This window comes from Panthera onca, chromosome E3 (genome assembly GCF_046562875.1).
Source record: "Panthera onca isolate mPanOnc1 chromosome E3, mPanOnc1 haplotype 2, whole genome shotgun sequence".
Taxonomy (NCBI): domain Eukaryota; kingdom Metazoa; phylum Chordata; class Mammalia; order Carnivora; family Felidae; genus Panthera; species Panthera onca.
This window is the reverse complement of record NC_138354.1, coordinates 31,370,850-31,396,296: the sequence shown is the minus strand read 5'-3', so window position 1 is coordinate 31,396,296 and position 25,447 is coordinate 31,370,850. Positions and strand designations below refer to the sequence as shown.

The following is a 25,447-nucleotide window of genomic DNA, read 5'->3' as shown; positions in this document are numbered from 1 at the left end:
GAACAGGGAACAAAGAGCGGCCACGGGGATGGCATTTACATCATTTAACATTTGATATGAAAGGAATCACTTCTCTCTGGCATTAAATGTTCTCTCTGACATTATTCTCTGTTACAAAATAGTCTCCACGGTGGTGCTGATGCCATCTTGACACTTCATTTCCTTGTCATCAAAATGGTTTTCTGCACCAACTCAAGCATGGCATGAAATTTCAAAGGCCTCAATAGAAGTTTTCCAACTTCATCTCCATGGAACAGTTGGATAATGTCTCCAATTATGCAAGCCTTTTGTAAAATGTCTCAAAAATACAGAAGGGCCTATTGTACATTTAACAAGTAAATGCGAACACATTTAAATGCTCGAAGATGAAAAGAAGAGTATAAGAAATTTTGTTTTTTTAAATGAACGTTTGCTATGGGGTCAGGCCGCCACCTCCCTCTCCCTATCTCCTAACAAACAAGTGATGTATTCAAATTTTAGAAGCATTTGACGAAGTACACTCTGGAAAGATCTGAAAGGAGGCATTAAAACCAAAACAAGAGACACAACAGTTGTCAAAACCGGAATCCTGCCGTCACTGGTCATGCAGGGAATCGGCTTGGGACGACCCATTTCACAGGACAGAAACACTACAGGTGCTGCGGGGAGGAGAGAAGGAGGTGTGCGGACCAGTACGCCGTCCGAGGGCTTCACGGTGTGTGTGTGTGCGTGTGTGTGCGTGCACACGCACGTGTTAAATACGTGATTCGCCAAACATTTACAGCAGGTTAAATCTGACTAAATACATTTCTGTCTCCTCGATCTGGGGGAGAGTTTAGTCCCTGTTCTAGGAAAAGTGATGAGGCTCCAGGACACCCACGTCCCAGGACTCCCCGGGGTTACATCCAACACTGGTAAAGCCTGGCTCTTGAAGATCACCTGCCGTTGGGCAAGTTGGTGCTTCACAGAGGTATGAGAAGAGATGACGCTGGCATCATCCCTTCTCCCTGGGTCGGTACAGCCACACTCAGACCCCGTCCAACCCCAATAACCCCACACCTGCGGGACCCCCAACCTCAGCTGCCAGCAGCTGCCACAACCTCACTACTTGGTAGGCCAGGGGCTACTGGAATGCTTTACAGGCCCCTTCTCCTTTAATCCTCACACCCACCCTGTGAGAGACCTCCTTCTGCTACTCCCACTTGACAGATGAGGACACCGAGGCTGGAAGGCCAGGCGGCTCGTCCAAGGCCACAAGGCCAGTGAGCGGTGGAGCTGGGGTCAGAACCCAGTTCTGTCCAAAGCCCCCTCCTCTCTCTGCCTTGCCAGGCTGCGGGGGGTAGGGGTGGGGGTGAGGCGGAAGAAGGATCTGGAAGCCTCCTCTCTAGATGGCCCTCCCCACCAGCCCCCGGGGTCCAGGGCGCTACCTGCTCGGACGAGCTTGTCAGCCACCTCCCTGCGCACAGACTTGGTGAGGTTGAAGTAGTCGTCGTCCTCGTCGATGCTCTGGAGGAAGAGCGGGATGTGCTGGAAGACGATGGCGTGCTGGCACTCGCGCTGGCCCGCGATGCTCAGCTGCTGGTCCAGCCACTGGTCCTGCGCCTGCTTCAAGGCGGGGCACCGGGAGGCATCGTACCAGAACTGGGAGTTGAGCACGAGGCACAGGACGCCCCCGACCCAGAAGCTGAAGTAGTCGTCCCCCCAGGTCCGCTGGAACTCTGCCACGGTCTCGGGCGTGGGGGCGTTGCCCAAGTCGTGGTTGCCACTGACCAGCACCAGCGGGATGTCGCTGTCCACGCGGGCCAGCACCCGCTGCAAGTCCGCGGTCTGCTCCTTCCGCCAGGGCGTCCCTGCAAGAGTGAGGGTCACGTCTGAAACGGCCGTGGCGGTTCATGCATTTACCGACACAAGAGAGTACGATCTAGAAATACACGCAACCAGGTGCGTGAAACTGCAAATGGTATGTTAGAAGCAAATCAACAAGTGAGGCGGGACCTCTGGCCCGCTTCCCTCAGGGCGCTGTGGAAATTCAGAGTCTAAGTGGCCGTCTGCCCCAATGTTGCTGACTGGGAGATGATACAGAGTTATTCTAATATTAAATATTAGTGAGGCTTAATTTCTTTTATTCAGATGAAAAACAGTTGTGGCTTTTCTGTCCTCTCTCAATGGATCATCACGTGTGCCCCTATCGTGTGTGCACGCTTTGAAAGCTAGTCCCAAACCAACTGCTACTTAGTTATTCTTACCGTACGCATGGCCTTGCAGACTGTGTGAGCACTTGTACCGGAAAAATTCTTACAAATCAACTGGCCTGTGCATTTGGCCAAACCCCGCTCCCCCATGCCCCATACAGGGGAAGAGGTACTTTATATCCTACTAGTAGTGTGAAAAAGGGCACGGGCTCAATGTCTTTTTAAAAATTTTTTGACGTTCGTTTATTTTTGAGAGAGAGACAGAGTGCGTGCAGGGGCAGGGCAGAGAGAAAAGGAAGACACAGAATCCGAAGCAGGCTCCAGACTGTGAGCTGTCAGTACAGAGCTGGATGTGGGGCTTGAACTCACAAACTGTGAGATAGGACCTGGGCCGAAGTTGAACGTTTAGCCAACTGAGCCACCTGGGCACCCCTCGATGTCTTAAATATTGTGTCTCACTCCGTCCTACCCCAGACACACAGGATTCAGTATGGAGATGATGATTTGGACAGAGAGTTGTCAAGTAAGTGGGAACCCTCCTCCACATTCCTGGTTTTCCCACTTCCTGCCATAATGTATTAATACTTTAATGAACAGGATTTGAAATGACCAATGCCATTCTGGATCTGGTTTTGGTTGGTTTTGATAGGTTTGGTTTCCTGAGCCCCTCTGTGCTAATTCATTCAACAAATATTTATTGAGTACTATGTGTAAGGCACCGATTTCGTTACCGGGGCAGGCCGTGAGCCAAAGAGACACGAATCTTTCCCTCCCAACAGGGGAGTCAGACAAGCGATCCAGCAGATGATAGGCGCACACCATCCGTATCACATGTTGTGAAGCGTTACTGAGGAAGGCAAAGTGGGTGAACGACAGAATTCCTGTACCACGTTCGTCCTGAGGAACACACTCAATACTATGCGTAAGGAAAACAATGAGAGAAAACAGCGGCCAGCTTCCCCAGGGATGGCGAAAATGCACCTGAAAAACCTTGCCATGAGCAGACAAAAACTATACCCGACATTCTGTGTCCGTGATGAATTTAAAAGCAGGCAAAAAGATCTCGACAAAGTGACTGCAGCTAAGAAGGAGGACCAAATGCAGAGAGGAATTCAGGCTAGAGGGCCATAAAATAGGCAGGCGTGACGCAGGAATGGGAAGAAACAGACTCGGGAGAGAAATAGAGGCAAGAGAGAAAACCGTTTCAGAAGTTCCAACTACAAGAAATTAGCAGTACCAAGATTTCCTTTACAGCCGACTAGATGCCAGTTTTTCTCAGTCTCCCGTGTGAGCTTGGAAAGAATGTGCACTCTCTAACTGTGGAATATGGGGCTCCGTGCATTGCCACGAAACCTGGTCAAGGTGTGATTCGAATCTCCGGTGCCATTCATGACTCCTTGCTTTTGGCCTGCTGATCCGTGTCACTTTCAGAGACTTGGTTAAGTCTGCACTGTAACTGTCACCTGTTCCGTTTCTCCTTGTGACTATGCCAAGTTTGGTGTGCATTTAATTTTAGCGATGTTGTTGGGATGGGTAAGAGTTCAGAATTTCCCTATCTCACTGAAATAGCTTTATAATTCATTCTAATAAAATAAATAAAAAGTAAATAAAGAGGCAGATCTACACTGACGCAACAGAAAGATCATTAATATATTAAGTAAACACATGGAGGAAAAAGTCACATGTCAATTTTTAAAAGGCTAACACATATTCACATATGGTGGACGAAACTTCTCCAAAGACGTAAAGAAAACTATTAACTCTGGTTAAATCTGGGAAACAAGTAGGGAGGGAGGGAGACTTCCACATTCAGTTTAAAATCCTTTATACTACATTTTAAAAGTTCCTTCCTTCCTTCCTTCCTTCCTTCCTTCCTTCCTTTTTCCAAGCTTACATATACTAGTTTCCATTTTTATTTAAAGAAAGAAAAGTGTTTTTTTGTTTTTTTGTTTTTTTTAAAGGTGATTTTAGTTCCAGGATCCTAAGGTTTAAAGAAGATCCAGGAGCTATATTTTGTCAGCTGCATCCCAGTCAAGCACCTGCATTTTGAAGCAGTCCCAATTTCTGGGATGAGGGGAATTGGTTTGGGGAAGAGGTGAGCTGGCTGACTGCCACAGGAGGAGTTCTTCAGGGGAGAAGCAGGTCCTGCCTGGCAACAGGGACCAGGAAGGCCCTCCCTTGGTGGTGCTGGGCATTAGCTTACAACCAGTGTCTGCCTCCTCGCTCTTCTGGACTGGCCCTGGGGCTCCTGGTTTAAAGGGACTGACATTGCTTGTTTGGCTAAACCTGGACTGCGGACATCTGTGTTGACTATACATAACCCCCTCTAAGACCCCATTGTTCAGTTCTTTTCCTACCTCAACAAACAGGGAGGATGACTCCTTTATGATCTTGAACGTGATAAACCATTTCAAAGGAACTCCATAAACCAGCGCCAATCTTTCCTTAACCGGTTTCCTAAAAACCCCAAAGCCACCACGAATGTTCTCTTCTTTCCATTCATGCAGACTTGGGGATACTTATCTGGCACTTACTGTATGCATCAGGCACTGTTTTAAGGGCTGTACTCACATTAATTTGGTTTGACAACCAGTGGGGGAGTCAGGATTTGAACTTGGGGCTCCAGCTGAGTGCTGCCTCTGATTACAGTATCTTGGTCACGAACTAAGATCCTAGCTTCCAGGGTGACTTCTCTCAGCCGTCCTGATCCGTAGGACAAGGACTTTATAATGCACTGGGATGCAGAGTGTCTCCCATTCGTGATTTTCAAAAGGCATTTCATCACGACCCTTCACATACTGACACAAATGACGTTTGATCAGCTAATGACCATACACAAAAAAGCACCTAAAAGAAAGGCTTAGTCAAAACGGGGAAAGGAGACCCTGCCTACAAGCCATCTATAGTGAAGAGCTGTGAATTAGACACAGTAATAGGATGTTTGTTTCCAAACTTCGGAGGGATCCTGCTTTAGAGGAAACCACAAATACCCCCAATAAACTGTTAAAAAAAACCCAAAAAACAAGAAACCCATCTTCCCTGGATCCCTTCAGTCAAATATGAGCCTCTCTCATGAACCTTTTCCAGAACCTTCTATACTCCTCACGTGGAGGCACAGTATGAAGGTGGGGTCTAGGGCACCTCGGTTTGGTCCTTGACTCTTGCCTTTCACAAGCCATGTGGCCTTAGGTGAGTCACTTGGTTCCTCTGAGCCTTGGTCTCATCGTGTATGAAATGAAGATGGTGACCTCCACACCTCAGAGGGCAAGCGTAAGGATTCGTACCAAGACCACGATTTTCAGAGTTTGTACAAACTGGGATGCAAAAGCACTGGCTGTCTTCCCTCTACCCCAACACCCGAATGTACTGAATTCTCCATTTTTGACTGGTGACTCAAAGTGTGCACACAGCAATCAATAAATCATTTCTGAAGGAAAGAAAACATTCCCCAGGGATAGAAAGAATTTTTAGGTAAGAATTTAGAAGCGATGAAGTAACTTCTCGATTACAAAAAGCCAACAAGCTTAAGGAAAACATTTGCATTATTTTCAACATGCTTTCTTCTGTGTGTACCAGAATGTCTTTAGGGTCAGGACATCAATAACCCCTTAGTATTATTAACATAGCTGCTAGTATATCTTAAAAGTAGGTAGTACTTCCTAAGAAGTCATATTATTAATAGCAAAGCCCAAAGCCAAACCTCACGAGCATCAGGAACAGAAAAAATGTTACTCTGGCCAAGGACACCGAGTTTCCATGAGTTTCTTACGGATCAAGCAGGGCTGTGCACTTCACAGGAAGGATAGAAAGGGACGCAGGGAAAGGGAAGAAGAGACTTTGGAGAAGGAAGAAAAATCACAAGAAATGACGGAGAAGAAAGAAGGAAATCTCCATTAAAATTTTAGGATTATTTGGGCACCTGGGTGGCTCAGTCGGTTAAGTGGCTGACTTCAACTCAGGTCATGATCTCGCGGTCCGTGAGTTTGAGTCCTGCATCGGGCTCTGTGCTGACAGCTCAGAGCCTGGAGCCTGCTTCACATTCTGTGTCTCCCTCTCTCTGCCCCTCCGCCATGCACACCGCTCTCTCTCTTTCTCTCAAAAGTAGAATTAAAAAAATGTTAGGATTATTTGTTCTAGTTCTGTGAAAAACGTTGCTATTTTGTTGGGGACTGCATCAAATCTGCAGATTGCTCTGAGTAGTATGGACGCTTTAACCATATTTATTATTCCAAACCATGGGAATGGAGTATCTTTCCATTTGGTTGTGTGAGCATCACAGAACTAGAACAAATAATCCTAAAATTTCTATAGAACCACCAAAGACCCTGAAGAGCCAAAGCAATCTTGAGAAATAACAACAAAACTGAAGGTATCACAACCCCAAAGTGAAGTTATATTACAAAGCTGCAGTAATCAACACAGTATGGAACTGGCACAAAAACGGACATATAGATTAATGGAACAGAATAGAAAGCCTAGAAATAAGCCCACACTTATATGGTCAATTAATCTATGACAAAGGAGCAAAGAATATCCAGTGGGAAAAAGACAGTCTCTTCTACACCAGGTGTTGGGAAAACTGGACAGCTACGTGCAAAAGAATGAAACTGGACCACTTACACCAAATACAAAAATAAACCTCAAACGGATTAAAGAACTAAATGTAAGACCTGAAACCAGAAAAATCCTGGAAGAGAGCAAAGGTAGTAATTCCTTTGACATTCATTGGCCATAGAAACATTTTTCTAGATATGTCTTCTGAGGCAAGGGACACAGAAAGCAAAATTAAACTATTGGGACCACATGAAAATAAAAAAAAAACTTTTGCACAGTGAAGGAAACCATCAATAAAACAAAAAGGCAACCTACTGAATGGGAGAAAATAGCTGCAAATGATGTATCTGATAAGGGGGTTAATGTCCAAATTATACAACACCAAAAAACCCAGATAATCCAATTCAAAATGAGGAGAGGACCTGAACAGACACTCTTCCAAAGAAGACATACAGATGGCCAACACAGGAAAAGATGCTCAAGAGTACTCATCATCACAGAAATACAAACCAACCACAATGAAGCTACCACTTTACACTTGTCAGAAAGGCTAAAATCAAAAGATAAGAAATAACAAGTATTGGCAAGGATGTGGAGAAAAAGGAATCCCCTTACGGCACTGGTGGGAATGCAAACTGGTGTAGCCATTGTGGAAAACAGTATGGAGGTTCTTCAAAAAATAGAGGTTCTTAAAAATAGAAATACCACCTGATCCAGTCATTGTGCTACTGGGTTTTTATTCAAAGCAAACAGAAACACTAATTCAAAAAGATATACCGGAGAATTATTTAAATAACCAAGATATGAAAGCAACCATAGGTATCAACTGACAAATGGACAAAGAAGATGTGGTATGTATATAAAAACGGAATATTAACCATAAAAAACAACGAGATCTTGCCATTTGCAACAAGGTGGATGGAGCTGGAGAGTATTACGCTCAGTGAAATAAGTCAGAGAAAGACAAATACCGTATGATTTCACCCATTTGTGGGATTTAGGAAAACAAGTGAACAAACAAAGGAAAAAGAAACAAACCAAAACCAAGATCCTTAAATATAAAGAACCGATGGTTGTTGGGGGGAGGGGGCTGCAGGGCCGGGTGAAGGAGACGAAGGGACTGAAAGCACAGGTACCGCGATGAGCACCAAGGAACGCACGGAATTTTTGAATCATTATATTATACACTTGACACTGATATAACACGATGTCGATTATACTTGAAGAAAAAACAAAAAGAAGACAGGAGGAGGACTGTTCCAGACAAGTCTCCACGGCGGATGGGGGGCACCTGCTGAAAAGGGGGTACCGAGTGAACAGGGACCCCGATGTCAGCACACACCTGCTAACTGAGAACTCTGGATGGGACTGACGAGGGCAGCGTGGAAACCTGTGATGTGCTTAAAATACATTTTTAAAAAAATTTTTAAATGCAAGTCGTTAAAATAAAACCAGGAGGTAGAAAACATTATAAAGATAATTATAAAGTATTTATGTCATTCATTACCTTTGAATTTTTTCAAGTTTACTTATTTATTTTGAGAGAGAGACAAAGAGAATCCCAAGCAGCCTCGGCACTGTCAGTGTGGAGCCTGACGGGGGGCTCGAACCCATAAACCATGAGATCATGACCTGAGCCAAAATCAAGAGTGGGACACGCACCAACTGAACCACCCAGGGGCCCCATTAACTTTGAATTTTTGATATGATGTGGCACCATGGAATGTGTAACTTTTACTGTCATTACTCATCAAGGCAGAGATCATTATCTTCTTTCTTTGCAAATAGCCTTAAAATACACTGTCTGATAAAATCTCTTGGCAGACTTGGAAGAGAAGTAAATGTCCTTAACTAGATAAAGCACAGCTACAAAAAACCTGTAGCTAATGCCATGCTTAAAGGTAAAAGACTGAACACTCTCCCCCTCTGACTGAGAACACAGCAAAGGTGTCTGGTCTTGCCATTTCTATACAACATCATGCTGAAAGTTCTAGCCAGGGCAGTAAAACCAGAAAAAAGAAATATTTTCTCTTTCCCAACAGACTGGAAAAGAGAAAATAAAACTGCCTATTTTCAGAAGACATGACTGTCTCTGTAGAAAACTCCAAAGAATCTATTGTTAAAAAAAGGTTTCTAGATTAATAAGGGGGGGGGGGGATTAGCTTGGTTATTGGAATCAAGGTCAGTATACAAAAATTAATTACATATATACTAGCAATGAAGAATGAGAGGTATAAATAGAAATATTTGAAAGGTATTTAGCGGGTAGAAACAATGGAAGTCCTTGTTGTATGAGTTACAAGAAGGAGAAGAAGGACTTAAAAATAATTCCTGGCATTTCAGCAACTAGGAGGTCATATCATTTACTGATAGGAAAAAGACTGGGGAGGAAAAAGATTCAAGGTAAAAATCAAATGCTCTTTTTCAACATAAAACTTGAAGTACTAATATGGATACAGGCAACAAAAGGAAAAAAAAATGGACTTCATGACAATTTTTAAAACTCCTGTGCGTCATAAAGCAGGAGAAAATATTTGCCAATCATGTATCATATAAGACATTAATATCCGGAACATAGACAGAACTTCTAAAATTCAACAGTGGATGAGGGCTCCACCTTCTGAAGGGAAAATAACACTGTGCTCTACTGAGAGCACATCTCTACCAGAAGTGCAGGTCGACACCACAAACCTTGAGTGCTTACCTGCTCACCACAAAACACCACGATAAACATATTTTGTCTTCTCCTCTGGGGAGAAAGGAGAACAGAAGTTGCCTCAAAGCCCCAGAGAGGATAACCTGGCTACAGAAAAGAACAGAACAAGAAATGAACAGCCAACCTGTGTGTTTCTATTCCCCTTCAACCATCCCAAACCTGGCCAGCAAACGCAGTGATGGGAAAAATCCACCAGAAAACTACTGATGAAAACCATCCACCTCTGAGACCTTCAAAACGTTTCCTCTCCTCTGTGGAGGCTGTCTAAATAACAAATGCTGCGAATAGATTTCAACGGTGTTATGAATCTATTTACTGTTTTAGTAAGGCGACTTTCTTTTTTTTTTTCAACAAGCAAACCAATGTTTTTCTCTGTAGCAAATTGACACGAAAGGGTGCTGCTTAAAGAAAACGAGACTTCTCTATTCCCTGGTCCCTGTAGGCACAAGAACTCAAACGAGAGCTGATGCTAATGTACTCAACCACTGTCAGGAAAATTTAAATTAAATAGCAGGACAACTTTAGCAAGCACAGAAACAGTACGATGATGAAATGGGCTATTCATTCGGCAGGATCCAGAGTGGACTTCCAGTTCAATACCAGCGGCGGCGAAAAGAACAAAATCAATATGGCGCTCGAATAAGCACACTCCGAGCAGTTACTTACAAACCAAATGATTTCCCCAGCCTAGGCCAGTGTAAGGGAGGCAGATGAACTAGTCTGTGATGGGCAAGAATTACCTATCTGGAAAATGGCTGCTGTATGCAGTCAGATCCCTTCACACCTGCACAGTCTTGTTGGCCTGCCCCAGCTCTCAGGGGCTTGAATCTGCCTAGTATTTCACATGGCACCAAGGCTGGGCAGTGCAGTGAGCAGCAGTCTCCAGTAGCATTTTCTTGGTGAAGACACTTGGGAGATATATGTGAATTTGGTCTAATTTGGGATCGGCTGAATGCAGAAATTAACAAGACAGTGGGATATGCACAGAACACCCCCCCTTCCTCCCTCCTCTCCCTAATCCCAGTGGTGGGTTCTTGGCTGAGCAACCTCAGAACCCTTCCTCTTCAGTCCAGGCTTTCTGAGAAGGAAAGAAGGTTCAGCAACTTCTCCATCCAGCTGCAATCCAACTTCTACACACACACACACACACACACACACACACACACACGCACACATGCACACACGCACACACTCACGCACGCACATGCACCATTCCTCTATCCCTAAAGTCTCTCTCCCTAACGGAGCTGTAGCAAACTTGAGGTAAGTAAAGGCACAGCTTGCAGCGGACTCTGTGAAGCTGCACTGGGTAGCAGCATGTGCCTATTACAGGCTAAAATGCTTCCTCTCAAATTCTTATATGAAAATCCTAACCCCCAGTAACTGCATACAGTACACAGGCCCTTCCCAGGAGAGCTGACCCGCTGCCCTCTTCTTAAATCCCTCTTTACCTATCGTTCCTGCATCATAGAAAAGGCAAGACCATGTTTCTTCTGCTCTGGTTGTAGCTTACCTCTCGGAGGCCTGCGATGGCCCATGGGTGCCTCTTTGCAATCTCTTCTCACAGCCAGGCCACGAGCTTTCCCAGCCGGGTCACCAGCCCGTCAAATTGCTCACTTCACGGAATTGCAAACTACTCAAAGTTTCAGAGGCTTGGCCTCGTCTTCGTACTCCTCATCCCACCTGACCCTCACATCACCCTTGCGATGGTGCACCGGATGGATGTGGCATCCTACGCAAGAGGCACCTGCTGAAATCCCTGCCCAATACAAAACTTGCCTGTTTCAAAACTACTCCTGAAACAGGATGGTGTTATTTGCTTACCAGCTCAAGTGCCCCTGACACTTTGCAAGAGCATGAAAAGTTTTGCATTTTACTCACCACCCGCTTCACCAGCTCTGAAATGACATGATTCTTGACAAACGTTTAATTTGAAGGGAGCTGTATTACTTCAAAGGTAAAGCATAAAGAGGCTTTTCTTTCTTTCTTTCCTTTTTTTTTTTTTTTTTTTTTGGTACCATGCTATTTTGGGTTCACATAGCATCAATCCATTGTTCTATTCCCATGATTTAGAGATGAGCGAACCAGGACTTACTGTAGTCACAGTGGGGAGGGAATGGGGACCCACAGCCGAGCTGCATGGAGCCGGGGACTCAGCCACAGAGGGCTGGCCTGGGAACTGGCTCGTCTCCGGGGGGTTCGTCGGATTCGGGGAGTGGGGCGACGGGCGTTCTAAACCTCACTCTGTGACAAACCAGCTGTGCTCTTTTTTGGCAACAAGCAGTGATGAGTGTGCCCCCTTGCTATCATTAGTGAGTTTCTATATGCCAGGGCACCAAGGTCAGCACTTCCGACGTATTATTTCAACACGGCCACCATCCCGTCACCATGGCACCACTGCTTGCTTAACTGTGTGCTGCCTTAATTCATCCAGGTATAAAGCAGCAATCAAAATCTGCTATGTCTATGTTCAGTGAACGGAAAACAAAGTCAAGAGCAGTGACGCAACATGTACAGGGCTAGGCGCCCGGGGCAGTGTGAAGGAGACAGACGCGGTCCCTTCTTCAGGGATGCACACACAAGGCTTCTGATGGTGCTGGGTCAGGGAGAACACTCGCACTCGACGCTGGGGACCGTCTTCAAAGGACCATCAACGAACCACTGACCAAGTGACGACAAAGAGCACACAACCCTCACAGCCTTTTGACAATAAACAACTTGACTCCTGGGTTCACGAGGTAGAGTCAGTACATCCAAAAGTGTGTCAAATAGAGGGACGCTCCAGACTTATTGACATGTATCCAGGCCAGTCAAGCAGACAGGCGTTCCAGCCAGTGGTAACAAGAAGCACACAGCAGCAAATTCTTGGACCAAATTGTCTAATCTGCCAAAGACATCGGGGAAATCGCTGGAATTGTAGAGGAGATTCTGGATGTCAAAGCCATTTTTATTTAAGCCTTCCATTTGGGCGGAGTAATGTCATCTCCTCAATAAAGATGAGGCTCTATACTTTCTGAATTCCCCATAATTCTGTACTTAAAAACATTAAAATACAGTTGTATTAACTTGCAAACATTTGGTGTTTGGTAAATTATCCCCCGTGGAGCAGCCGGCAGTATTTTTTTTTGTTTTTAAAGGGCAAAGACTCTAAAATTATAAAAATCTGTAAACCTCTTAGAACAGTTTTCATTTCACAAATGTATTGTGTGCAAAAGTTTGTTCATAAACCGGCTGCTTGGAAAGCAACTAGGATTTGCCACAGAAATAACACTGCAACTGGTGATTCGATCTCAGGTTACCTCACAATAACCTAGTTATTCCACAACACTGATGCGTGTCCTCACGGAAGCACATGAGACCTACAACCACGCTTCTCTCCCCAGCTGCAATGTTTACCTTCCCAGCAACGTATTTGAGATTTCTGTCAGTGTTGCCAGATTTTGTCTTTCCTTCTTTTCAAAAATGCTCTTACCAGTTAGCATAAGAACCTAACTATTATTTATGCCCATAGGTAACAATACTTACAAGGGAATTTAATATAATATAGAAGAAAAATGTATTATGTGAACTAACGAGTACACTAAATGCATCTGATTAGAGGTTTGGTAAAGGTATAATTATGTGGTTATCTATACTTAGAAATATTATTTGTTACATTAACGGGAGGAAAATGTACTAAATTCGTGGTTTTAGGGTAACATATCTCTGATATAGGAAGAAGCAGGGGAAATAAAGATGAAGGGTCTTCAGGTTCTTCGGGTTGATTATATTCTTGGGACCCCAAAGAAAGAGTGAGGTGAGCCAAGGTCACAGGAGAATTAGACCAAGTGAAGCAAAGAACTCGCCTAGGACACTCAGACGCTCACTCTATACGAAGAAATCATACATGTGATGTCAGTTATCAGCCATGGCATTCTTACCGCGTGCTAAGCACCAGCCCGACTGCATCCTGAGGCACCTGCTACTGCACCGATACCGTGGTTACATGACCAGGTGACTGGGGCCCCTCCGCATGGTAACACTGTGCTAATCGGTAGAACCACATCAAATGACGTGAACTGAGGCCACGGGAAAAGAAATGTGGTCTTGCCGGTTCTATGATACAAGAAGGATTGGTAAAGGGGATAAGTTAGAGGACAAAGGGTCAGGTCTCCTGGGGAGGGGCCTGAGGGATAAATGGATGGGACGTTCAGAACCTGGGAGCCCCGGAGCGCCTCAGGCATGAAGTGTGCCTGCCATCTTGTCTGCTGGCATGCTCACTACCTCTGTGAACAAAGAAGGTGTCTGGGACTCCTCGTTGCCATCCCCACCCTGCCTGCTGCCATCTCTGCACTGGAAGGAGGCCCCAGAAGGAGCCCTGGGGTGGGTGGGGGCCAACATGCACCCTCCGTTCTTTGGGGAAAACACGGTCTCATTTCCAAACCAGGGCTGCAAGAGTCCCACCGTGCCTCCTAGTCCTAATGTGCCCAAACCAAAGTGGGGAAGAAGTCCCAGGGGTGAGTGGAACACCTGGGACATACACGGGGGATGATACAAGGTTAAATGTTAGGGTATTCAGATTTTCCTAGACTTGAACACTACAAGCTCAGGAAAAAAAACTTAGGGGAAAGAACCCCACAAACTATACCTTTAGTCTGTTCTTTACCAATTTTTATATCTGATAAAGACGTGGAAGCAGAATTGTCTTGTCACTTTGCTGACGGTGAGGAATGCAGAAAACAATGTCTGGAGTAGCTGTGAAAGGCTGAGAGCAACTAAGCCTTGTTTTTATAAAACCTTTAAGCAGAAATGACTCAGAGAAAACACGAGAGTGATCGTGTTTGGTAAGACTGAGAGCTAAAAGCCATCTTCAAGTCCTAAGAGGCTTCCAGTTAAAGATGGCTGACTGGAAACACACACTTGGCTCTGTTCCTTGCCCACACCGTACTGCAAAGACAGTCTGCTCCCCGGGACAAAGAAGAGAGGAGAGAACAGCCACAGAAATGTGCAAACCGGAGAGCAGGGGAACAAGTGGACTTAGCTCACTCAGAAAGTCAAATAATCAGCTGAGGGGCGCCTGGGTGGCTCGGTCGGTCGGGCGTCCGACTTTGGCTCAGGTCATGATCTCCTGGTCTGTGAGTTCGAGCCCCGTGTCGGGCTCTGTGCTGACGGCTCAGAGCCTGGAGCCTGCTTCTGATTCTGTGTCTCCCTCTCTCTGCCCCTCCCCCGCTCATTGCTCTCTTTCTCTGTCAAAAATAAACATTAAAAAATTAAAAAAAAACATAATCAGCTGCAAGTGGGAATAGATTAAGAAGCAACTGGCTTGGTACAACCCCTCTGTAGAACCCTCTGGAGAGATTTACCAAAGCTCAACCTCCATCGTCCCGATGACCCGGCCAATTCCACTCCCAGGACTGTCCCCAACAAAGGGAGTACACAGGTCTAATAAAAGACAGGAGTACGAAAATTCATAGCAGCATTATTCATAGGAGTCCCCAAACAGATATGACTCAGATAGCATCAGTAGTGGAATGGGTGTGATATAATCATGAGACAGATACTATACCGCAGTAACAAAGCACGAGGTGCCACAGCACGCGGTGACATGGATGGATCTCAGATATCACACACAGTACAAGAAGCCAGAAAGAGTACAAAGTGTACAATCCCATTGTTATAAATTTCAAGAACAGGCAACACCAACTGATAGTGACAGAAAGGTTATCGACAGAGAAGAAGCACGAGGGAGCTTTCTGGCAGGTGGCAAAGGTTCGCTCTCTTGATGTGAGTGGTGATTTAGGGTGAATGTGCACCCTAGAGCTCTTCACTTCAGATTAACAGCATCTTACTTTTTTAATATTAAACCTAAATTTTATTTTATTTTTTTAACCAAGCTAAATTTCCTTTATTGTGAATATTTGCATCATGTGTAATATACTCAACTATTTTAAAATCATGGAGAAATAAATGCCCCAAAATATTTTCAGAATGATATGTCAGACAAAACAACAGTTACAGTTACAAAACAACAGTTAGACAACTGTCTGCACAGGTTTAAACCTCAATTTTAAAAAGAAGTAAAGAAAGCGAATGAAAGGGGAAAAAATCTGATTTGTATTATAGATAACCCAAAGGTCTAAGAATGCGTGGGGACAGGTATCCTCAAAAATGGGAGTAAAGGGGCGCTAAAATGGAAAGATGTACTGAAATTCCTGGGAGCTGGACCACTGCCCTTTGTACTTTGGTAGATGGGGGCTTTAGTTTTTGTAAAGAGTAAATAGGGATTCTGAGAGCCAGCAGGTATGGTGGGGGATGGGGGTACCATAGTGAAGACAGGAAGATTAAAGTAAAAGGTTTTACCCTAATTTTGTGAGCACAGCCTTTTCCTCCATGTGCCTTCAGAATGAGAGCAGCCAGGTGGGCGCCCCCCCAGAAAGAGACAAGGAAAATCTGTCATGAGGCAGGCCTCTGAGAGCCAGAGAGAAAAGACCTACAAACACTGGTTTTAGGGAAGATGGGGAGGGGACTTCACTGCCCTGCGGTTAAGGGGACACGAGCCCCCACCCCCAAAAGGTCTAATCCAGTCTGCATTGTTGTGTGTGTGTGTGTGTGTGTGTGTGTGTGTGTGTGTGTGTGTGTCTGATGTAATCAAACAGGGATCATTATGCACAACCAATACGAAAGACATACCCAAACAATCAAAATGGGGGGAAAGGGACTATTTGGAGAAGGAGAAATACTATCATCAATACTCTCAGGGAAGGAAAAGAAGATATAGCATCCATTAAACAATTACAGAAGTAATGACCAAAAAAGCTCTTGAAAATTAAAAGTATGGTAGCAGAAATGAAAATCTCAGCAAAAGGCTTAAACGATAAAGTTGAAGAAATATCTCATTAAGTAGAATAGGCAAGGAAATAGGATAAAAATGAGACAGTATCTGAGGGCCAGTATAGGGAGTTCAGCATCTAAAAAAAACACATGAGTACCAGAGAATATAGAGAACAAAATCACTGAGGGAAAATCATCACTGAAATAATTCAACAATATTTCAGAACTGAAGGTCATAGACTTAAATATTTTTTTAATGTTTATTTTTTGAGAGAGAGACAGAGACAGTCTGAGTGGGGGAGGCGCAGAGAGGGAGACAAAGAATCCGAAAAGCTCCAGGCTCTGATCTGTCAGCACAAAGCCCAACTAAGGGCTCAAACTCACAACCCATAAGATCATGACCTGAGCCAAAGTCTGATGCTTAACTGACTGAGCCACCCAGGCGCCCCCGTCATAGACTTTAAATAAATAGATAAAGCAGACCCATGCCATGGTATGTTACACTATTATTTCAGAACCCTGAATACAGAGGGAAGATCCTACATGTTTCCACTTTCATATAAAGGATGAAGAATCAGAATGGAATTGAAAATCTGAAAATCCATACTGGATGGGCAAAGGCAAGGAAGCTGAGCTTTGAAATTATCAGAGAAAAATGACTCCTTACTTAACATTCTATACCCAGCTGAACTACCACAATCTCAATCTAATGTGAGGCTAGAATGAAGATGTTTCCAATATAAATTCTTCTCCAGAAGCTACAAGAGAATGTCATCCATCTGAAAAGGAAAGAAACAGGATCCAACAGGAAAGAGGTGAAGTTAGTCAGTTCCTCAAATGGGGATGGAAAACTCAAGACAATAGGTGTCAGCAGGCTTAGAGTAATCAGGCAGGAAACAAAGAACTTTATCCTAGACAAAGCTCAAGAAGCTAAAGCTGACAGAATGCCCAAAAATTTTAAATTATTGACAGGAAATCTATGTACTTATGCTTTTGGAAGGAGAAAATGAGACTGAATTAGCACATTTACAAGATGAAGATGCTGTATTTAAAAAAACTTTTTTTAACGTTCATTTATTATTGAGAGACAGAGAGAGACAGAGCATGAGCATGGGAGGGACACAGAGAGGGGGAAACACAGAATCTGAAGCAGGCTCCAGGCTCTGAGCTGTCAGCACAGAGCCCGACGCAGGGCTTGAACTCACAAACCGCGAGATCATGACCCGAGCCGAAGTCAGACGCTTAACTGACTGAGTCACTCAGGCGCCCCATGAAGACAATATATTTTAAAACCACAAAAATACTCTACCAGAAAAAAACTCAAGGCATACAAACATGGCTCGGTTGTGAAAAATGTTTAAGATAATGTATACAAAGATGAACTATTATAAATATCAATATAACTAAAATCAAAATTTAATGAAAATGTAGATTCAACAAATAATAACGAGTGGATCCAGAAATAGCAATATAAGCAAGTTATTCAGAAGTATGGAAGTGATTATCTACATCATTAGCTGAAATCACTGATGGCGGCTGCTGCAGGGAGGAAGCCACGGCCAGGTGAGGAGTCGTGAGCTGCCCCTTCTCAGAACAGTCTCTGTGTAATAAGTTGGCTCATTAATCTACATGCCTATATAATGTTGACAAAAATAGAAAACCAAATCAAAGAAGTAAGACCTTAAATCATCACACTGTTTGGGTTACCATAAAACAGTAATTCCATATCCTATATAAACTATTACAGGGGCGCCTAGGTGGCTCAGTCGGTTAAGTGGCCGACTTCGGCTCAGGTCATGATCTCGCGGTCCGTGAGTTCGAGCCCCGCGTCGGGCTCTGTGCTCACAGCTCAGAGCCTGGAGCCTGTTTCGGATTCTGTGTCTCCCTCTCTCTGCCCCTCCCCCGTTCATGCTCTGTCTCTCTGTCTCCAAAATAAATAAACGTTAAAACATTTTTTTTTAAATAAAAAAATAAAATAAACTATTACACAATAATTTTTGTAATTAAAAAAATCACTTTCCTGTCCCCATACGTATTTAAATGTCTAAGATATAGCTCGACTCTTCTGAGCGGCTATATGTTTCCCACTAGACCCCTCATTGGAGCAGATGAGAAGGGGAGTGGGGGCTGAACACAGGGGATCCCAAACCATGGCGTGAACCCCATGAAGACCACTAAGCAAGTGCCAGCTTCAAAGCAGAGATTGGCCAGGGCCAGAGACTAAAGGGCTCTTCTGTCCTGCATCATGTCAACTGCTCTCCCACACCTGGCACCGACTTCAGACACCAGGCAATGTAGCAAGATGGCAGGACAGGAAATGGCATGAGCCTTGCCACCAGGCAGAGAAGAAGTGGGGAGTGCGGTCCAGAGGGTCAGCTGGAAAGACTCGGGTCACTGCCGTCACAAGTACACAGGAGTCTGGAGGATCCTGGGTGCAACTCCTTTTCAAGGGCCTGAGAATCTGCCCCTCTGGTGCGCTCTACCGAATGATTATGAATTTTCCCTTTCCGTCCCTTGGGCAAAGAGATAAAATAAGGCTATGAATATAAAGCAATTTGCACCAACACCCAGGTGCCCCTTCCCCAAAGATGAATTACACATGGTGCAACAACATGTATAATTATGCTGCCTGCTTTGTAGGACTGTTATGAAGATTAAGTGAGTTCATCTTTGCAAAGCACTTAGAACAGTGCCTGGCACATAGCAAGCCCTCCATAAATTTTAGTTATCTTAATAAAATAAAGAAAGAGAATGTGGTGTGTTGGCAAAGGCACAGTGGAAAGTCTCTCCCTACCCAGAAGTTATGCACATGTGCTGATGAAATGTTCCTACAAGAGACTTAAAGGGGGCTGCCCCCACAGGTGCCCCGGTGAGGAACCCCGGTGCTGGAAGACAGGTAGGCCTGGGTATCATTATGGGCCAGAGTTTTGGTCCCAGGGAAGGTTTAAGTGGTCACTCTGGCCCCAGGGCAGGTATAAATGGTCAGACCACCTGCCACCTGAGACACAAGACGCTCTGGGCCCCCGGAGCCTGCGTGAGCTCGCTGCCAACGTTCTGGCTTTGCCGCAGTGAGCTGGGCATACGGGGGGCGGGTCTCCCTTATGTCTAGGGTGACTTGGACCTTCAGAAAGCCAACCCCGATGCCAGCAATCATCTGAAAACTGGGTGCAGCACAACCAAATACCGCTTAGCACTATCCACAGATGAGAGAAGGTTTAAATACCTTTAGATTTTAGCTCTCGGTGTCTGGAAACTTCTAGCTATTGTATTTAAAAGCAAGTGAATTCTAACCCAGAGAGAAGACTCCAAAGAAAACAGGGGAGTAACTTAGACTTAGTGGTCTTCCCACTGGCTCACCAAATATCTATTAAACACCCACTGCGTACCAGGCACTGTACTGGGCACTAAGAGCTGAGATGAAAACAAAGCAAACAAAACTCCCTGCCCTCGTGGAACTTACGCACCGGTGGAGAAAGCCTCAGTACAGTTACTAAGTACAGTGTGTTGGATGTTACATGGCACTGAATGCTGTGGACAAAAATACAGTAGGAAGGTGCTGGGAAGAGCAGATAGGGATGGAAGGAGCTGCAATTTTAGAATCAGGGACCATCTCAGTGAAAAGGTGACACACCAGCAAAGGCTTGAGCATGCCTGGATAGCAAGTACCTGGAGCACAGGCAGGAGCTCAGATGTGGGAAGAAGGGAAAGCAGGAAGGGGGAACAGTTTCCAGGAAGAGGAACAGTATATGTGAGAGCAGAACGTCAAAGGGACACAGGCCACTGAGGAACCGAATGACAGTCAGGATGGCCGGAGGCCACAGCACTCTGGGAAAGTGACAGGAGATGTGGCAGGAAGGGTCAGGTCCATCAGAGCCTGTGGCCCACCACAGGGACCTGTCTGGATTCTAAGAGCAATGGGCAGCCCCTGAAGGATTTTGAGCAGGGATGGGCATGTTCAGGACCGAGGTTTCAGACAACCTCACTGGATGCAAGGCTTTTACTGCCCACAACTCTTTTGAAGAAGGAAAAGTAAACAGGTGGGGTCTGGGGAGTTTGCCCTGGCCTTACCAAAGACTTCTATTAACCATGTAGGGCTGCAGGGGCTGGAGGGGCCAGCTGAGCCCTGAGAAGAAAAGGGACACTGGAGCTGTGCACCAAAGGGGCTCCAGGCCACCAGAATAGTGGCCACATATGGAACAGCAGAAGGGGAAGGCTGGCAGGAACGCCCGCTCTTTCTTCGTGGTTCTCATCCTTAGTACCAGGGGGCACCTGCCGCAAGACTGAAGGATCTGCTCATCATTCAAAATATAAAACTTGCCATCATCTTGTTCTACCGCGGAAAAGTCATCATGACTATAAGAGGGACTGATGCTCACCATTCTGAGGCAGGTAGAAGGCCCATTGGCAGATGTAGCAGGATCTGCATGATTCTTCCTTTAGAAAGTGTTAGCCATCCAAGGTTCACACCACAACAGCCGTGACACGATACAAACATCCACCAACAAAGGAGGGCGCTGGTTGGGGGCTGGTTCTTTAAGCCACGGAGAAGGAAGGGCAGCCTTCCTTTATAAGTAATTTTCTATAAATAGCAAGATGTAGAATTAAAAACAGGAGTAGAGGAATGTGCAAGGCAAAGGCTGTGCTCGCTCTCAGTCAGAACAGCCGCAGACCAGGCTCACTGCCACATGGCCCTCTGCAGCCCCTTTGTCCCCAGACCCACGACCTCCTCCGCACAAGAGAGGAACACAAGGCTGACTGGTAATCACACTGTGCTCTAAGAGACCAGTGTCGAGAAGCCTGGGCATCCTCACACCTCAAGGCACGACAGAGAGAAATACAGAGGGATCCTGAAGTTCCTGCCGATGTTTCATTAGCCATGGGCCTTCGGACCAGACGCCCATGCACAAAGCCGTTCTAAGACTCACAGGCTTTCTGTCCTCGGACAGGCAAGTTATCTGCAGAGAAACCGTTAGGCTAGAGTCTCTGTAAGGCAGCAACGATTTCTGTGCTGGGAACAGCCATTTATTTGCAAACTCTACAAGCACTGCAGGCTTTTTAACAGTAACGACTCAATCACATGCAGCTTCATACACGTATGGAGGAAGAAAATGAAAGGTCAAAGGCAAGGACTTGGGACTGGAAGAACACAGGGTACCAGTTCTTTAGTCTTCTTTATAACACAGAATTGGCTACGGCCTGCAAATGACTCCTTAAATGACGCATTTGACTTTACAGGAAATGATGTCTTTTGAAGGAAATACGTGAAATAATTTTTTTCCTAAAAATTAAAAAGAATCGCTGCTCTGATGGGTTATCCCATTTGTGGCATACATTACTTGATAGAGTAGAATAAATTATTTTTCAGGCCTTGAAACGCAAGGCCTGTCTCCAAATAAACTTGAGTGCTAGACCCGGCCATGGAAGAAATCCCAGTAACCCCTCCCTCCCCCCAGCGCCCACAGACATGTGTCGCAGTTGCTGGGAAGTCAGCTTGGCGCCCCGTGTCTCAGGGCCCCCGGTTCAGGTGTGCATGAGTCACTCCATGTGGATGGAGGCCGTGTGGACAGAGGGCTGGGAGGGCAAGAGGAGGAATGTGGGGGCTAAACAGAAGACATGACTTCCACACCGTTGTCTTGATAAATCTGCACTTGAGGTCAGCACCCTAGTGTCTGCTGGGCAGGAGGAAGTCAAGGCACACACGATGGGCCAGGGAGACAGGAACCAACCACGTGAGCCACAAGATGAGGAAGACACTGGACATTTAGAAAGAGAACAAACATGGCTGGAGTCAAGGGGAGATCAACAAAAAGGGGAATACACTTTGGTATGGGACGCCAAAGAAGACATTCACGCAATCTTCTTAAAATTCAGAGACAGATCCTGAAGGATGTCTACCTAGAAGATATCTCTGTCGTAAGGCGTGTGAAATAATATTGAAAATCTTTTTACTTAAGGGGCCCTATCCTTGTCTCACTTTGGCGCCTATTTAAAAAATACAAAAGATGGTGTGCGGTTAATGAAGGGACATTATGCAGCCATTCACCATGATGCCTGTAATAACAGAGAGGCTTATTTACGTTACGTGAAAACTCACGGCACAGAACATTGCAAATAATGTGTGAACTCGGCTATGCAAAAAACAAATTCTTTTTTTAAAGATTAGGAAGGAAATATGCCAAAAATGTTAATAGTTATTGCCTCTGGGTGGTATAAAATTATGAGTAATGTTTCTCATTATTCTTCTTTCCTAATTTCTCTCAATTGAGCATCTATTACTTTTACAATCACACAAAAAAGCCACACGCACTATTAAAAAGCATGTTGGGGGGATGAAATGTGTCCGAATATTTTAGTTCATAAAGGCATAGAAGCTGAGGACCTGAATATAGATGATGACTGTTTCTTTATTCTGAAATAAGAGTGCTGGGATTTTCAGGAATAATAAAGGGCAAAGTATCTTACCTACTTAAACAGCAGAAGATTATACAAATGATTTAGAATCCAACAGTATGCACTAACTGCTGGCTAAATGCTTATTAAGCAGGCTCCCATCCAAGGCCCCCGTGCGAAAAATTACAAACCTGCTCAGAGAATGAAAGTCACCTTATTAGACCCCAAAGATAAAATCACCCCAAATTACTGTTGCAATATTGTTAGCAAACTGTTTTTGCCAATACATGCTTCATGGAGCAGCTGAGTGGTGGCGGGCTAAAAGTCACTGGGCCCGCCCCCTTCCCCACCCCAGTAGGAAAAGGTCAAAGAAAGAGATGGGCTGTAATCAGTGTAGGAAGCAGTGCCTCACTGTGGAAGGGAGAGGGGTCTGGGGGCGGGTTGGGGGGGCAGGGGGGGGTTGGGTCTGAGTCTTAGTTCTGCCCCTTACTGGGCTGCACAACCTTAGGCAAGTCGTTCATTCTTTCTGAGATTCCATTTCCAATCGCAAAATAAGGATAACAATGTCTGCCTCACCAGAATGGTCATGAGAATAAGAAAATGGGTGTGTAGGATATGAGGATGGACACAGGCCCACACTGGACAAGGGATGAATGAATGAAAAAATAATCACGGCAAGTGTCTCCTGCTTGTCCATTAATACCAAAATACTTGTGCAGATACATGCTGGGTTGACGGGTGGGGTAGACCGCTACTGGTGCGTTGACCTAACTCCCATTTTTCTTCCCTTTTTCTCTCGTTTGCCTCCAGTACAGAGGTTAGAGAAGCTATACACATGGTTTCCGGGCTCCTTTCTAGCTAGAAGTGGCAAAGTGACAAAATGACACAAGAATAAAGTGGCTGGGGGGATCCCAGGAAACTTTTGCTTTCTTGATGACAGGGTCAAGTGTCGGTGGTACTGCCTCCCTACCTTCCTTCTCCTCTTAAACATGGAGGGGACGGCTGGGCTGCAGCAGCCATCTTGCAACCATGAGGAAAGTCACAAGAACATGGCCAAGACACTGATTGTGACAGTGTTAAGCAACTTCATACCAGCAGCTGCCTACTTTTAGACTTATTATAATTTTTTTAAACATTTTTTTTTGAGAGACAGGGCATGAGCAGAGGAGGAGCAGAGAGAGAGGGAGACACAGATCAGAAGCAGGCTCCAAGCTCTGAGCTGTCAGCACAGAGCCTGACGTGGGGCTTGAACTCACGTGCTGTGAGAACATGACCTGAGCCAATGTCAAACACTTAACCAACTGAGTCACCCAAGAGCCCCAAACTTGTTACTGTGTAAGAAAAAATAAGCCTTACTTTAAACCACTTTTTCTTAAAACCTGCAGCCAAAAGAATTCTTACAGAATCAGTGTGATCATGTCTGGCCCTTGCTCTCAGGGAGCTTACCATCTACTAATGATAAGGACAATAAAGGGGACTCACACACAAAGGCAACATTAGAATGTATTATCAGTGTTATGAAGAAGGGGATACGTGAAACTCTGTCCTCTGTAGATAACAGGATTTTGAGCCAGTGGAGAAGGTCAGGGGTGAGGGGGACTGAAGGAGAGGATTCTCAGCAGAGTGAACAGCAGACACACAGCCCCATGGCAGGAAATGAAGTGCAAAGCGTGCGAATGTTAAACAGGACAGTGGGCTGGTGCAGAGAGCACAGACAAGTACAGCGCAAGATGAGGCCATGGGAGGTGGGCAGGGCCAGGCCTCTGTGGACCTTGTATTTCTTTTAAGTAGATAGAGTTTTCCCTCTACGAGCAAAGGGAAGCGAGGTAAGTGAGTCTGGCAAAGAGGGGACACGTTCAGACTGAATTCTGATGGTTTTCTGACAGCCACCTGTGGGCATGGTGTCGCATATGAGAGAAAAAGACTGAAAATACGTACCTCTGGCATACTGTAGACACAGTACCCTTTCTCCCGTCTCCCTTGCCCACAGAAACCTAATCTTCTTCAGGGCAGCCCTGCGCTGTGCCCCGGCAAAGGACTCTAATTGGCCCATGCCAATAAGCCCTTTCTTCTTCCCTGTTCCCATTTTCTAACATTCCCTGGGGTCCAGCAATGGCCATGTGGCCCTGATCTGACTGAGGGGATGGGGGCCGGGTGGGGGTGGAGGTGTGCCCAGAGGGTGCCGTCCTAGGGCAGCATTTGCTTTCCTGGTAGGAGCCGAACCCTATGTGGCCAATGCAGCCAAGTTGAGACCACAGGAAACAAGCCGGAAAATGGAAGCCAGCATACTAAGGATGACGGGACCTGCGATGCCGAGGGCGCTGCTAGACTGCAGAACTGTTTGTTTATGCTGCCTACACCTGGGTGGCCATTTCCTGCAGCCAAACACTTTCCTGAGTGATGTACCTGATAGCAAAAGAGAAAAGGCCAGGCGCCTGGGTGGCTCATTCGGTTGAGCATCCGACTGTGGCTCAGGTCATGATCTCACAGCTTGTGGGTTCAAGCCCCGCGTCAGATTCTGTGCCGACAGCGCGGAGCCTGGAGCCTGCCTCGGATTCTGCCTCCCTCTCTCTCTGCCCCTCCCCTGCTTGCACGCTCTCTCTCTCAAAAATAAATGAACGTTTTAAAAAAAGAGAGAGAAATGGCTAAAGGTCCACACCGATTTAACATGCTTGATAAGTTGATTTGTTGGTGTCAAATGCCAGCATGGTACCCGGTAACATTCCCGTTTCTAAACCGGGAAAACTGCCTGACACAGGAATGTTCGGGGACCCCATCATGACAAAGCACAACTGGCTGGATGACA

General features: G+C 45.5%; 1 protein-coding gene across 10 annotated transcripts in view; it reads right to left on the bottom strand.

Annotated features, from left to right (window-relative positions):
* Positions 1-25,447, bottom strand: part of CPPED1 (calcineurin like phosphoesterase domain containing 1) — a 101,825-nt gene that overhangs the window by 31,615 nt on the left and 44,763 nt on the right. For 9 of the 10 annotated variants that reach the window (XR_013552776.2, XM_081791728.1, XM_081791729.1 and 6 more), the window contains exon 3: positions 1,407-1,829. The exons of the other annotated variant lie outside the window; for it this stretch is intronic. Coding sequence is in view for 8 of the 9 variants with exons in the window: in XM_081791728.1 (XP_081647854.1) it covers positions 1,407-1,829 (423 nt within the window). In the remaining variant the exon portion in view is untranslated. The remainder of the gene's footprint in view (positions 1-1,406; positions 1,830-25,447) is intronic. 10 annotated transcript variants of the gene reach the window in all.